The sequence below is a fragment of the Pecten maximus genome, chromosome 15 (assembly GCF_902652985.1).
Source record: "Pecten maximus chromosome 15, xPecMax1.1, whole genome shotgun sequence".
Classification (NCBI taxonomy): Eukaryota; Metazoa; Mollusca; class Bivalvia; order Pectinida; family Pectinidae; genus Pecten; species Pecten maximus.
Genome location: NC_047029.1, coordinates 36,791,416 through 36,804,294, shown reverse-complemented (window position 1 = coordinate 36,804,294; position 12,879 = coordinate 36,791,416). Strand labels below are relative to the sequence as shown.

Genomic DNA, 12,879 nt, shown 5'->3' with positions numbered 1-12,879 from the left:
ATATTTTGACCTGAAGTCAATGTTATGGTTTCATAATTACATATTCATTGTTAACTTCGGGGAGTGAACAAAGAAAATTATCAGCCTGAGTTGTTATTTAGAAGTTTGGGTTGTGTTAGTAGTATCCTGGAGTTAAATCATTTGACGGTGTGGTATTTGTCTGTTTTAGATCGAGTCCTTCGTTTAACAAGGAAGTGTATGTGGATTTTATCGCAGCCCAGATAAAAACTTTATCCTTCCTGGCTTATATCATCAGGTTTTACCAGGTAAGAAATTTTGTTATTTGGGTGCTGGGTTTGTCACCCTGTCAGCAGTAGAGGTCATTTTTGAGGTATGATATCATTGTAGTAGCTGGTGGATACCTCACTGAACACCATCTAGGAGGACTGTCACATGCCATATAGAGCTAAGGACACAACCATGACGACTCAGGATGGTCTGTTTCCTATTGAGTTTGGTTTGGTTTATTATTGTTGAACATCCTATTTACAGCCAGGGTCATCTAACGACATACCGTTCCTTGGTAGGAGTGGACAACATTCCTTGGATCGTCATTTGATTTTTGACTAACATTTAGTTTTAGCACTGTGTTATGTCACAGTTTGAATGTAGATGTTGCAATTGGCTGTCAGTATAATCATTGATAGACTGAACATTATTGATATATTATTACATAATTCAACAATGCAGCCAATATAATATTCTCCGACAAGCTTTTTAAAGATGATCAGTTGTGGCGATTTATACAGCTAAGCTTTGATTCAGGAACAAGTCCAGGTACATGCGACCCCGATGATGAAAGGTCTTTTGGGATTGCTTACCTATTGTCCACAGGAAGTTGCCCATCTCCGCAAAGATCTGCTGATTGCTGCACGACACATTCTCGCCACTGACCTAAGAAATAGTAAGTTCAGACTTTTGCCTAAAGAGTTCTTGGGAAATGAAAGAAGTATTTTTTGAGCTCATCTGGTCCGAAGGACCAAGCTGAGCTGATGCCAAACCATGGCGTCTGGCATCCTGAAAATATACTTAAGCATCATACTTGATACCAGATGAGTGATACAGGCCCTCTTGGCCTCTTGTTTCAAGTCTGATTTGTCCCTGTAATGAGTTAATAATACTAAGTGCATCCTGCTTGTAAGCACATTGTGCTTTAGAGATTGAATAGTGTAACAGATACATTAGTCAGTCGCCATTACAAAAGAAGGCTTTCTCTATTAGGACCACTCGTAAATTGTCTAGTTTTTATTAAACGTCACATACATGTAGCTTGAAATTAGAAAGGGACCATAAGATAATGATTTGTTCAGTTAGTGCTGTTTAGTTTCTGTACCCCAAATAAATGTCAGAAAGAGATGAAGTGATCGAAAAATTTTGAACCTCTGGTCTGAGTTAAGGTATTTGATATTCAGAGTGGTAATAAATGTGTAGCTTTGTTTATATTTGAACCCTGGTACAGTGGAACCTCTATAAACCGAACATGCATGGGACATGACTATTTGTTCGGTTTATAGAGGGTTCGGTTTGGAGAAGTTGATCGAAAAATGACCGGTCAAATTCCGGATATAATTGGTTGGACGATGTTTTATTAGAATGCACCTGATTACAAAACGGCACGTACATACTTAGACAATTTGGATTGTCTGAATAATATGCATATTATGAAAGTTAATCAATGTATATATTGCAGATTATATAAGAAAGGCAAATGACTATAACAATAGTTTTAAACAGTATTTTCACATGTACAACTACACTTTACGATCGGCCTACATTTTGTTACATCCGGTGAAGCTTCGTCATGTGGATGGGGCCAATAGTCCGATACGGAATATTTTACACATCAAATAATATTAAAGGGTGTGAAGATGTTTTGTTTCAATATCAATTACAATTGATCAGATGATACTGGTCGTATTTCCGACATCGCTGTTGTCTAAAAAAAAACATCACGGGCTTCTTTACGAAAACAACCCCTTTTGGGCCTCATTTAAATTAAATGCGAAACTCAGGCTTCTAGCTCTACTTGCATTGAGAAGATAAACGAACCGACACGCTTCAATGAAGTGTGGCATTGTTTCATAATTGTCGTGTTGATTATACACTAGGCCATCCGTCATAATGCCCCCTTGGGGTATATATTGGATACCTGTACAAATCACCTACGTAGGTCCCGAGACAATAAGGCTTCACACAATACCCGTCACAGTTGTTGTTTCACGGTTGACTGGCCTGACCTCGTGTCATAATCGCCCAGGTAAGGCCGGTTTTCAGAAGTAATTTTTGGTATATTTTAACAAGAACAGGACACAAAATCAGTCCGGTGTTCGGAATTCAGAGGGATCGGTATTTGGAAGTTTTTTAATACTATAATAAAGAAGGACCAATTCCGTACAATGACAATTCGTTCGGTATTCAGAGGTGTTCGGTTTTTAGAAGGTTCGGTTTTCGGAAGTTGCACTGTATAATAAACAGATGACGTTTGATACTGAATTTGCATTTTTCTGAGCTTTGATGTTTTATGCTTAAAATTGTAGAATGTCCTAAACAGGTTTCAGCTATTTAATTCATCAGCCTCAGAATCTCCTCTAGATTTAGTACATGTACATTCAAAATAACTAATTACTGTATTTCATGCTGTCATAAAAATTTTCGGAAATTATTCACATAAATCTCTTCAGTTTACATATATGAATATCAATTACTACTGATGGTGTCTTTTGTAGAGTTTGTCCACTGTATAGACAAGTTGTTTGATGAGAACGGGATCTCTTCAGTTTACATATATGAATATCAATTACTACTGATGATGTCTTTTGTAGAGTTTGTCCACTGTATAGACAAGTTGTTTGATGAGAACGTGTTGATTGGTTCTGGTTGGACGACGTACGAGTCTCTCCGCCCCCTTGCCTATAGCACTCTGGCTGATCTTGTTCACCATGTCCGGCAGGCTTTGCCTTTGAACGAGCTGTCACTAGCTGTGAACCTGTTCAGTAAGAATGTTCACGATGAGTCCCTGCCAAGCTCCATCCAGACAATGTCCTGTAAACTCCTGTTGAATCTTGTCGAGTGTATTCGTGCCAAGAGTGAACAGGAAAATGGAAATGTAAGTTTCATCAACTTATTTTTATTTAAGTAACATAAAACAAAACATTCGACCTACTGTGTGTTCACCTTTTGTCCGTATTGAATGACATCCATATGTAAACAGTTCTCATTTTGATTTTCGTAAAAATGTTTAAGTAAAACCAAAATCAAGAATCTTAACTACAGAATTAGAAATCTTATAGTTTCTTTTTATATATGCCTGATGGAAAAAAGTCAAATTGTCGATAATTTTAACAAACTTCTCCAGAAATCCTCATCTTTCCTCAAAAAGTCCTAGCTGTTTTTATTCTAATATTAATTGTGGCTGGGATTCAAATACAGATGATAGGTCTGACTCCCCAGGGACCTGAGGGGCGGGTACCGAAAGGGGTTCATTTGTAAATATTGATATAAACAACTTCATCTCTCTAACTAAGCAATGTATGTCGTTAATATTTCAGTGGTAACATCCCTAGGTGGCTGGGATTCAAATTTATACAAATGATGGGTTCTGACTTCCCAAAGGGCCTTGGGGATGGGACAAAAAGGGGTCCATTTGGCAATATTTATATTACAATTTCTTCTCTCAACCTCAGCAATGTATGTCGTTAATAATTCAGTGGTATCATCCCTAGGTTACTGGGATTCAAATTTATATATACAAATGAAGGGGCTGACCCCCCAGGGACCAGAGGGGAGCGATTTTGCTGTATTGCCTCTAACATTACAGAACTTAACTCTGTTTGTCGGTAAATCACTAATTATGTCTTGGCACTGACTCTTCCAGGGGAGAGAACTCCTGATGAGGATGCTAGAGGTCTTTGTTCTCAAATTTAAAACAATCGCCAAGATACAGCTTCCACAGATTCTACAGAAATGGTGAGTCTGTGAATGTTCTACAGAATTGATGAGACTACACTCCTGAACAACTGTAACAGGCACCTTACTCTCACACCGGCCCCTTATAAATTGACTCTGGGCCCTTTGTGAACTGAAAAGTGATACTTGATAGAAAAAAGAACCAATGAAGTTAATTTTCTCCCACCTTTCACTGATTTGTCTCCCGTTTTGAGTGTACAAGATTTCTCTGTCTTTTTTAGCGCGTGCAATCTGTCATACCCTAGGGTGTGACAGATTGCACGCGCTCACTTTCTTCACCGGAAGTACTACCGGAACTACTTTTTTTGTTTACATTACGTCGTCTGCTACGTCAACAAACAAATTGTGTACACAATAATACAAAAATCCCCAGTCTCTAAACAACTACAGACAACTGAACAGTTTCCAAAAACAAAAAATGTCTGCCATTCTTTCAAATACAAATGAATCCCCCAACTGTAGGCCTACAACTGAAACTGAGAGCACAAGTGCACCTACCTGCACCGATCGCGACAAAACTGTTCAACTGTCACAAGTAAAAAGATCGCACAACAGCATTTCCTTGTGCCCAACTCCGTCCGATGTCTTAAGATCGGTGTTTTATGGATCCACAATCAGTGGGGGAACATTTAAATTCCATTTCCACAGCCATAATGACAACACAAAGTCGATTTCAAAGCGACCTCGTGTGATTTACTCCGAGTCGGACAGTGATGAATGAGTGACGTCACCCCACGTGAAATGGATGAATGGAAATGTGTGCATATTTCCCGCGGTTTTTTTGACATGTGTACTTGTTTAAAAACAGACGGAGATCGCCGATGGGAAAACACATAAAGAAAAGAGGTGGGAGAAAAATAATCATTCCCTACCTTGAGGGTGTAACAAAGAAATCTCAACCTTCGGGGGAGATTCTTGAATGTCCAAACCCTCGGCAAGCCTCGGGTTGGACATTCAAGATTCTCCCCCTCAGGTTGAGATTTCTCTGTCACACCCTCAAGGTAGGGAAAGATTCTATTAATCTTCCTGGTCATCTTTATCGAGTTTATTGTCTCATCTGCAACAAAGTCGTAAAGCAATAATATTGTGTTACTTTTCTGGTGCCAACGTTTTTCCTCAGCTTACAGATTACATTGTAGTATGGACATCTCAACACACCCTACAGATTACATTGTATTATAGACATCTCAACACACCCTACATATTACATTGTAGTATGGACATCTCAACACACCCTACAGATTACATTGTAGTATGGACATCTCAACACACCCTACAGATTACATTGTATTATAGACATCTCAACACACCCTACAGATTACATTGTATTATAGTCATCTCAACACACCCTACATATTACATTGTAGTATGGACATCTCAACACACCCTACAGATTACATTGTAGTACAGACATCTCAACACACCCTACAGATTACATTGTAGTATAGACATCTCAACACACCCTACAGATATCATTGTAGTATAGACATCTCAACACACCCTACAGATTACATTGTAGTATGGACATCTCAACACACCCTACAGATTACATGTGTAGTATGGACATCTCAACACACCCTACAGAGTACATTGTAGTACAGACATCTCAACACACCCTACATATTACATTGTAGTACAGACATCTCAACACACCCTACAGATTACATTGTAGTACAGACATCTCAACACACCCTACAGATTACATTGTAGTATGTACATCTCAACACACCCTACAGATTACATTGTAGTATGGACATCTCAACACACCCTACAGATGACATTGTAGTACAGACATCTCAACACACCCTACAGATTACATTGTAGTATGGACATCTCAACACACCCTACAGATTACATTGTAGTACAGACATCTCAACACACCCTACAGATTACATTGTAGTATGGACATCTCAACACACCCTACAGATTACATTGTAGTACAGACATCACCACACACCCTACAGATTACATTGTAGTATGGACATCTCAACACACCCTACAGATTACATTGTAGTACAGACATCTCAACACACCCTACAGATTACATTGTAGTACAGACATCTCAACACACCCTACAGATTACATTGTAGTATGTACATCTCAACACACCCCACAGATTACATTGTAGTACAGACATCTCAACACACCCTACAGATTACATTGTAGTACAGACATCTCAACACACTGTACATATTACATTGTGGTATGGACATCTCAACACACCCCACAGATTACATTGTAGTACAGACATCACAACACACCCTACAGATTACATTGTAGTATGGACATCTCAACACACCCTACAGATTACATTGTAGTACAGACATCTCAACACACTGTACATATTACATTGTAGTATGTACATCTCAACACACCCCACAGATTACATTGTAGTACAGACATCACAACACACCCTACAGATTACATTGTAGTATGGACATCTCAACGCACCCTACAGATTACATTGTAGTATGGACATCTCAACACACCCTACAGATTACATTGTAGTATGGACATCTCAACACACCCTACAGATTACATTGTAGTACAGACATCACAACACACCCTACAGATTACATTGTAGTATGGACATCTCAACGCACCCTACAGATTACATTGTATTACAGACATCTCAACACACCCTACAGATTACATTGTAGTATGGACATCTCAACACACCCTACAGATTACATTGTAGTACGGACATCTCAACACACCCTACAAATTACATTGTAGTACATGTATAGACATCTCAACACACCCTACAGATTACATTGTAGTACGGACATCTCAACACACCCTACAGATTACATTGTAGTATGGACATCTCAACACACTCTACAGATTACATTGTAGTACAGACATCTCAACACACCCTACAGGTTACATTGTAGTATGGACATCTCAACACATCCTACAGATTACATTGTAGTACAGACATCTCAACACACCCTACAGATTACATTGTAGTACAGACATCTCAACACACCCTACAGATTACATTGTAGTATGGACATCTCAACACATCCTACAGATTACATTGTAGTACGGACATCTCAACACACCCTACAGATTACATTGTAGTACAGACATCTCAACACACCCTACAGGTTACATTGTAGTACAGACATCTCAACACACCCTACAGATTACATTGTAGTACAGACATCTCAACACACCCTACAGATTACATTGTAGTATGGACCTCACAACACACCCTACAGATTACATTGTAGTATAGACATCTCAACACACCCTACAGATTACATTGTAGTACAGACATCTCAACACACCCTACAGATTACATTGTAGTACAGACATCTCAACACACCCTACAGATTACATTGTAGTATGGACATCTCAACACACCCTACAGATTACATTGTAGTACAGACATCTCAACACACCCTACAGATTACATTGTAGTACAGACATCTCAACACAACCTACAGATAACAATTATTGTATGTTACCATTTGAATTAGATCATTTAAGCTTCTTACACTGGTCCCTGACAAACCAGGAAGATATTTTACTGGAATAGTCTTCTACTTGATCTTGAATTATTGTGAAGCTATTTATGCTTTCAATTTAATTCTGGTGATTAATGCAGTCTAAACTTTGCCATGTTTCAGCAAACAACAGCCCCAGACCTCAAACAACAACCATCAGCAACCTATCGACCCCAAAACACCAGCAGCTGATGTCAAACCAACACTGGAACTCCCAAAAGTTGCTGCCGAGGGGTTAAAGGCAGGACTCGACATTTCTAAACCTCCCGGCGACTCGGTGAAGGACGACAACAAACTGCCGTCTCAGGGTCTGCTGTCCGACACTGTTAAGGACAAGGAGGACAAACCATGGACAGAGAAGGGACCAGGGGAGGTAACTCATTCTTAAAAACTTCTAACATTTAACTGAAGATTGGGTATTTGACCGTATTTTAGACTGTATAATTGCTTATTACTTAATAAATAATGTTCCAGAAAAGACTCAAATTAAAGTATTATATTTAAAGTGTGATGCATTGAAATCGTGTCCCAGAAAAGACTCAGGAATATTTTGATATTGAGACGCAGCATTTGCTCTGATTTATTTTTTCCATCAACAATGACCTTTATTTCAGAATCGGTTTGGCGTGACACCGAGTCAGTATACAACATATTCAGTGACTGACTGTCGCGGTCTGGTGAAGACGCTAGTCTGTGGGGTGAAGACCATCACGTGGGGGATCGTATCCTGTAAAGCGGCCGGAGTTGGTCAGTATACTGGCGCCGTCTTGGCGTAAAAATTATTGTGATTATTATGGTGATTAAACAGTAATCAGGGTATAAGACTATTTGGTTTTTGACTTTGATGTTTTACTAAGTTTGACTTTTACACTTTTTTTTCAGGTTTTATACCCTATACCTTTAATATTTATATATTCCCTAACATAAAATTAGATTTAGCTTGCTTGCCTGGTGGCAGAAATCTTAAGCTGTGGTTGGGATCTTCTGCTGTCAAAGTTTTTTCCTTGTAAACAACTTTTGTTGATAACCTTAATCAGCTTTGTAATTCATAAGAATTGAATAATTTCAGCAAAACATTCACTTTATAAGTTGAAGTTCAGGTGACTGATACAGGCCCATTGGTCCTCTTGTTAAATCAGCATACCAAGCCGTTGTCTAAACATAATGATATGTCTATGAACATAGCTGTACAGTGTCACTGTTTATTGATCTTCAGATGCAACAGTGATGCAGAGTAAACAGTTCCTACCAAAGGAAGCCCTCGTCTACATCCGCCTGGTGAAGTATGCTCTTCAAGCTCTCGACATCTACACCATCAATGTATCGCCCTCAGGACAGGCCGTCATCAGGCCTGCTGTGTAAGTCATAGGAATGATTACTCGCAAAGTTGTCCTAATTTTTTTTAGCTTTTTTGTTCTGTTTGAGAAAGTTAGTACTTTGGGATTAAATAAAGTATTAAGAACTTTGACTAGAAAATGATATCTTCCAATGTTATATATGGTTAAAATTCCATATAAAGTCAGGGCTGTATCACAATGCCTTGTTTTAGCTGGGGTTGAATTGTCAATGTTGTGTGTTTATAGGGTACAGAGTGTAAGAACTAAGGAAGAGAAAGAGGTTCTCGAACACTTCGCTGGAGTGGTGAGTAGTGTAAAATGTGTCTCCCTTTCAAATCAACTGGGACATATGATGTCTAGGGACATGTATGATTTTGTTCACAAAAATAAATGTCTAGTTACAGTTTTAATTCTGTAAAACCTGGATAACTTTGTTGGCGAGTGATAGATTTCAGGGGATTTTTTCCAAAAGTAGGGAGGACTAATCAATTAAATTTTATTCTACCATGTTTGCTATGCAACGCCAGTTTTGATTGGTTTAAAACCATGTATTATTTTCCAATAATACACACTCGTGCCAATAATACACGCTCGTGAGTCAAGGCTGTTACAATTTTATATAACTAATATTCACATATTTCACGTAAGGTTACTATAGCGGAGTGGGCTAATGGGTTACTCTTTCGTTCAATTTTTATCACGACGCGAGTTCGAATCCTACGAGGCCCCCTCCTTTTTTTTCTTTTCTTTTTTTTTTTATTCCTTTTTTTTTTAATTTTCAAAATCAATGCCATATGATAGATGCTCTTGATCGTAGTACTGTAGTGCCTGTAAAGAAATATATATTTCATCAACAAATAATGCAATACTCAAGAAATAAATTACAAGGTTTTCCCGGGGTTTCTTTGCTGTTTTTCTATTAGAAAGAGGTCAATCTCAGAATTAAACAGTACATGGTAGAATAGAAATAATCAACTTTGACTCGTGTATTGTTGCAGGATATACAACTCGGACTCGAATATTTTGCAATTTTAATTAATAACTCAGGCCTGTGGCCTTCGTTATTAATTTAATTGCAAAATATCCTCGTCCTCGTATATCCTGCAACAATACACGAATCATCGTCAATTATTTCTTAAATATGTTAAAAAAAGTTTTTTTTCAATATCTTAATGCTGAACTACATAATGTTGTATGCTTATCTTACACAAATTCGTCAAGCCATCTGATATGATACTCCACGATGTTCTCTCCTTTCCAGTTTACCATGATGCATACTCTGACATTCAAGGAGATATTCGCTCAGACAGTCGAGGTGAGATATATCAGTTAATATATAAACACTCAGTAAAATTGTTTGACAGACAGTCTTATTTGTAGACTAATTCTGAAGCAGACTTTCTGGTAAATTCACATTGTGTAATTAATGTCTAAAATCTTGTTGATTTGAAATCTCAACTTCAAAATGTTTCATGTTATCTGCTTCCTTCAAACTAAACAACCCAACTACTCATCCAAGAAAGTCAGAAATGGCTGAAAAGTTTGCTGAAATATATCATGAAGATTAACATTCTACTAACTTTCCCTGAAGTGACTTGTTTGATATGTAAGTCTCGTAGTTATTGTTCCATCTTTATATTTTCAGTATATGGTGGATAGAATTCACAACAACTACGCACTCCAGGTAGGTGTAACTACCACCAATTATTTTGTCTATAATTATTTTCCTGCTACATATATCTGTATCCTAAGGTTGTTATGAACTGTGCTGTATGGCCGCAGTATTATGATAAAAACTCCAATGTTTCGTGTTGTGTATTGTTTAGCATTATATTCAATCTTGATTGAATTCCGGAATACATGATGTACATGCATGATTCTATTAACATTAACTCTGGCGATGTATTTATTAAGTGTGACTGATTTTTAACAGATCGTGGCCAACTCCTTTCTTGCAAATCCAACAACCTCGGCCACTTTTGCCACAATACTAGTTGACTACCTGTTGGCTCGTCTGGAGGAGATGGGATGTAAGTATCATACAATGTGATTGGATAAGATCATTTTCCCTGTAAGTAATACACTATCTGATTGGTTAACATGTAACACGCCATCTTATTGGTAAATATAACACACAACTTATTGGTTAATTTATACATTGGTCAGTTGATGTCAAACTTCATCTAATTGGTCAGTTTATGTAATATACCAGCTAATTGGTCAGTTTATGTAATATACCAGCTGATTGGTCAGTTTATGTAATACAGAGGAGCCCACTTATTTGCATATCGGTTATTTGAATATCCCGCTTATTTGCATAAAATTCTCAGGTCCCGATTTTTTTCTTCTTTATCTTTGTATTTTAATCCCGTGTATTTGCATCGACTAAAACACCGACTCCCGCTTATATGCATATAAAAATTCCAAAAAATCGAAAAATTTTAATTGATTTCAGGGTATTTTTGTGATTTTCCCATAATAAAAGTTTTAAGAAAAGTTTTTTAGCTTACACATTGATTCGACACGATGTACAACGTTATCTAAACATTGGTTCCCACTTCGTCAAAACAGGTTATGTTCGATGCATCGATATCGACATTTAGTTATTATCCAGACCATATCAGTAGCATTGTGAAGAAGAATTACTGAAAAAAATATGTATATGCCTCATCTTTTGATGATATTTGTTTATTAGCTCACCTGGACCGAAGGTCCGGTGAGCTTATGCCATGGTGCGGCGTCCGGTGTCCGTCGTCCGTCGTCCGTCCGTCAACATTTGCTTCAAATCGCTACTAGTCAAAAAGTTCTTATTGGATTTTGACCAAATTTGGTCAGAAACATCCTTGGCAGAAGGGGATCAGATTTTGCATAAATGGTGACTCTGATCCCCAAGGGGCCTGAGGGGCGGGGTCCAATAGGGGAAATTGAGGCAATTCCTTTAAATCGCTACTAGTCATAAAGTTATGAATGGATTTGAACCCAATTTGGTCCGAAACATCCTTTGGGGAAGGGGAACAGATTTTGCATAAATGGTGACTCTGATCCCCAAGGGGCCTGAGGGGCGGGGTCCAATAGGGGAAATTGAGGCAATTCCTTTAAATCGCTACTAGTCATAAAGTTATGAATGGATTTGAACCCAATTTGGTCCGAAACATCCTTTGGGGAAGGGGAACAGATTTTGCATAAATGGTGACTCTGACCCCCAAGGGGCCAAAGGGGCGGGGCTTAATGGGGAAATAGAGGTAATTCCTTCAAATCGCTACTAGTCATAAAGTTATGAATGGATTTGAACCCAATTTGGTCAGAAACATCCTTTGGGGAAGGGGAACAGATTTTGCATAAATGGTGACTCTGACCCCCAAGGGTCCAAAGGGGCGGGGCCTAATGGGGAAATAGAGGTAATTCCTTCAAATCGCTACTAGTCATAAAGTTATGAATGGATTTGAACCCAATTTGGTCAGAAACATTCTTCAGGGAAGGGGATCAGATTTTGCATAAATGGTGACTCTGACCCCCGAGGGGCCAAAGGGGCGGGGCCCCATATGGGAAATAGAGGTTATTCCTTTAAATCGCTACTAGTCATAAATTTATGAATGGATTTGAACCCAATTGAGTAAGAAACATTCTTTGGGGAAGGGGAACAGATTTTGCATAAATGGTGACTCTGACCCCAAAGGGGCCAAAGGGGCGGGGCCTAATTGGGAAATAGAGGTAATTCCTTAAAATCGCTACTAGTTATAAAGTTATGAATGGATTTGAACCCAATTTGGTAAGAAACATTTTTGGGGGAAGGGGAACAGATTTTGCATAAATGGTGACTCTGACCCCCGAGGGGCAAAAGGGGCGGGGCCCCATATGGGAAATAGAGTTAATTCCTTTAAATCACTACTAGTCATAAAGTTATAAATGCATGTTGTAAACTCAGAGAGTCTGGACTTCATTATTTCTTTAAAGCAGTTGGGATCCCACGCTATAACCATAAATAGCATTGTTTGAGGTTAACAAACAAAAGGAATTGAACATGAACATTATTTTGACATTTGGTCAAATCCAACCAGGTGAGC

At 38.3% G+C, this 12,879-nt stretch overlaps 1 protein-coding gene across 1 annotated transcript in view; it reads left to right on the top strand.

Annotated features, from left to right (window-relative positions):
• The window catches only part of LOC117343417 (transformation/transcription domain-associated protein-like), a 153,703-nt gene that overhangs the window by 4,840 nt on the left and 135,984 nt on the right, over positions 1–12,879 (top strand). The window contains exons 9-19 of the mRNA XM_033905759.1: positions 170–266; positions 766–904; positions 2,823–3,106; positions 3,875–3,966; positions 7,602–7,851; positions 8,093–8,225; positions 8,695–8,836; positions 9,062–9,119; positions 10,077–10,130; positions 10,461–10,499; positions 10,749–10,845. Of these exons, the coding sequence (XP_033761650.1) occupies positions 170–266; positions 766–904; positions 2,823–3,106; positions 3,875–3,966; positions 7,602–7,851; positions 8,093–8,225; positions 8,695–8,836; positions 9,062–9,119; positions 10,077–10,130; positions 10,461–10,499; positions 10,749–10,845 (1,385 nt within the window). The remainder of the gene's footprint in view (positions 1–169; positions 267–765; positions 905–2,822; positions 3,107–3,874; positions 3,967–7,601; positions 7,852–8,092; positions 8,226–8,694; positions 8,837–9,061; positions 9,120–10,076; positions 10,131–10,460; positions 10,500–10,748; positions 10,846–12,879) is intronic.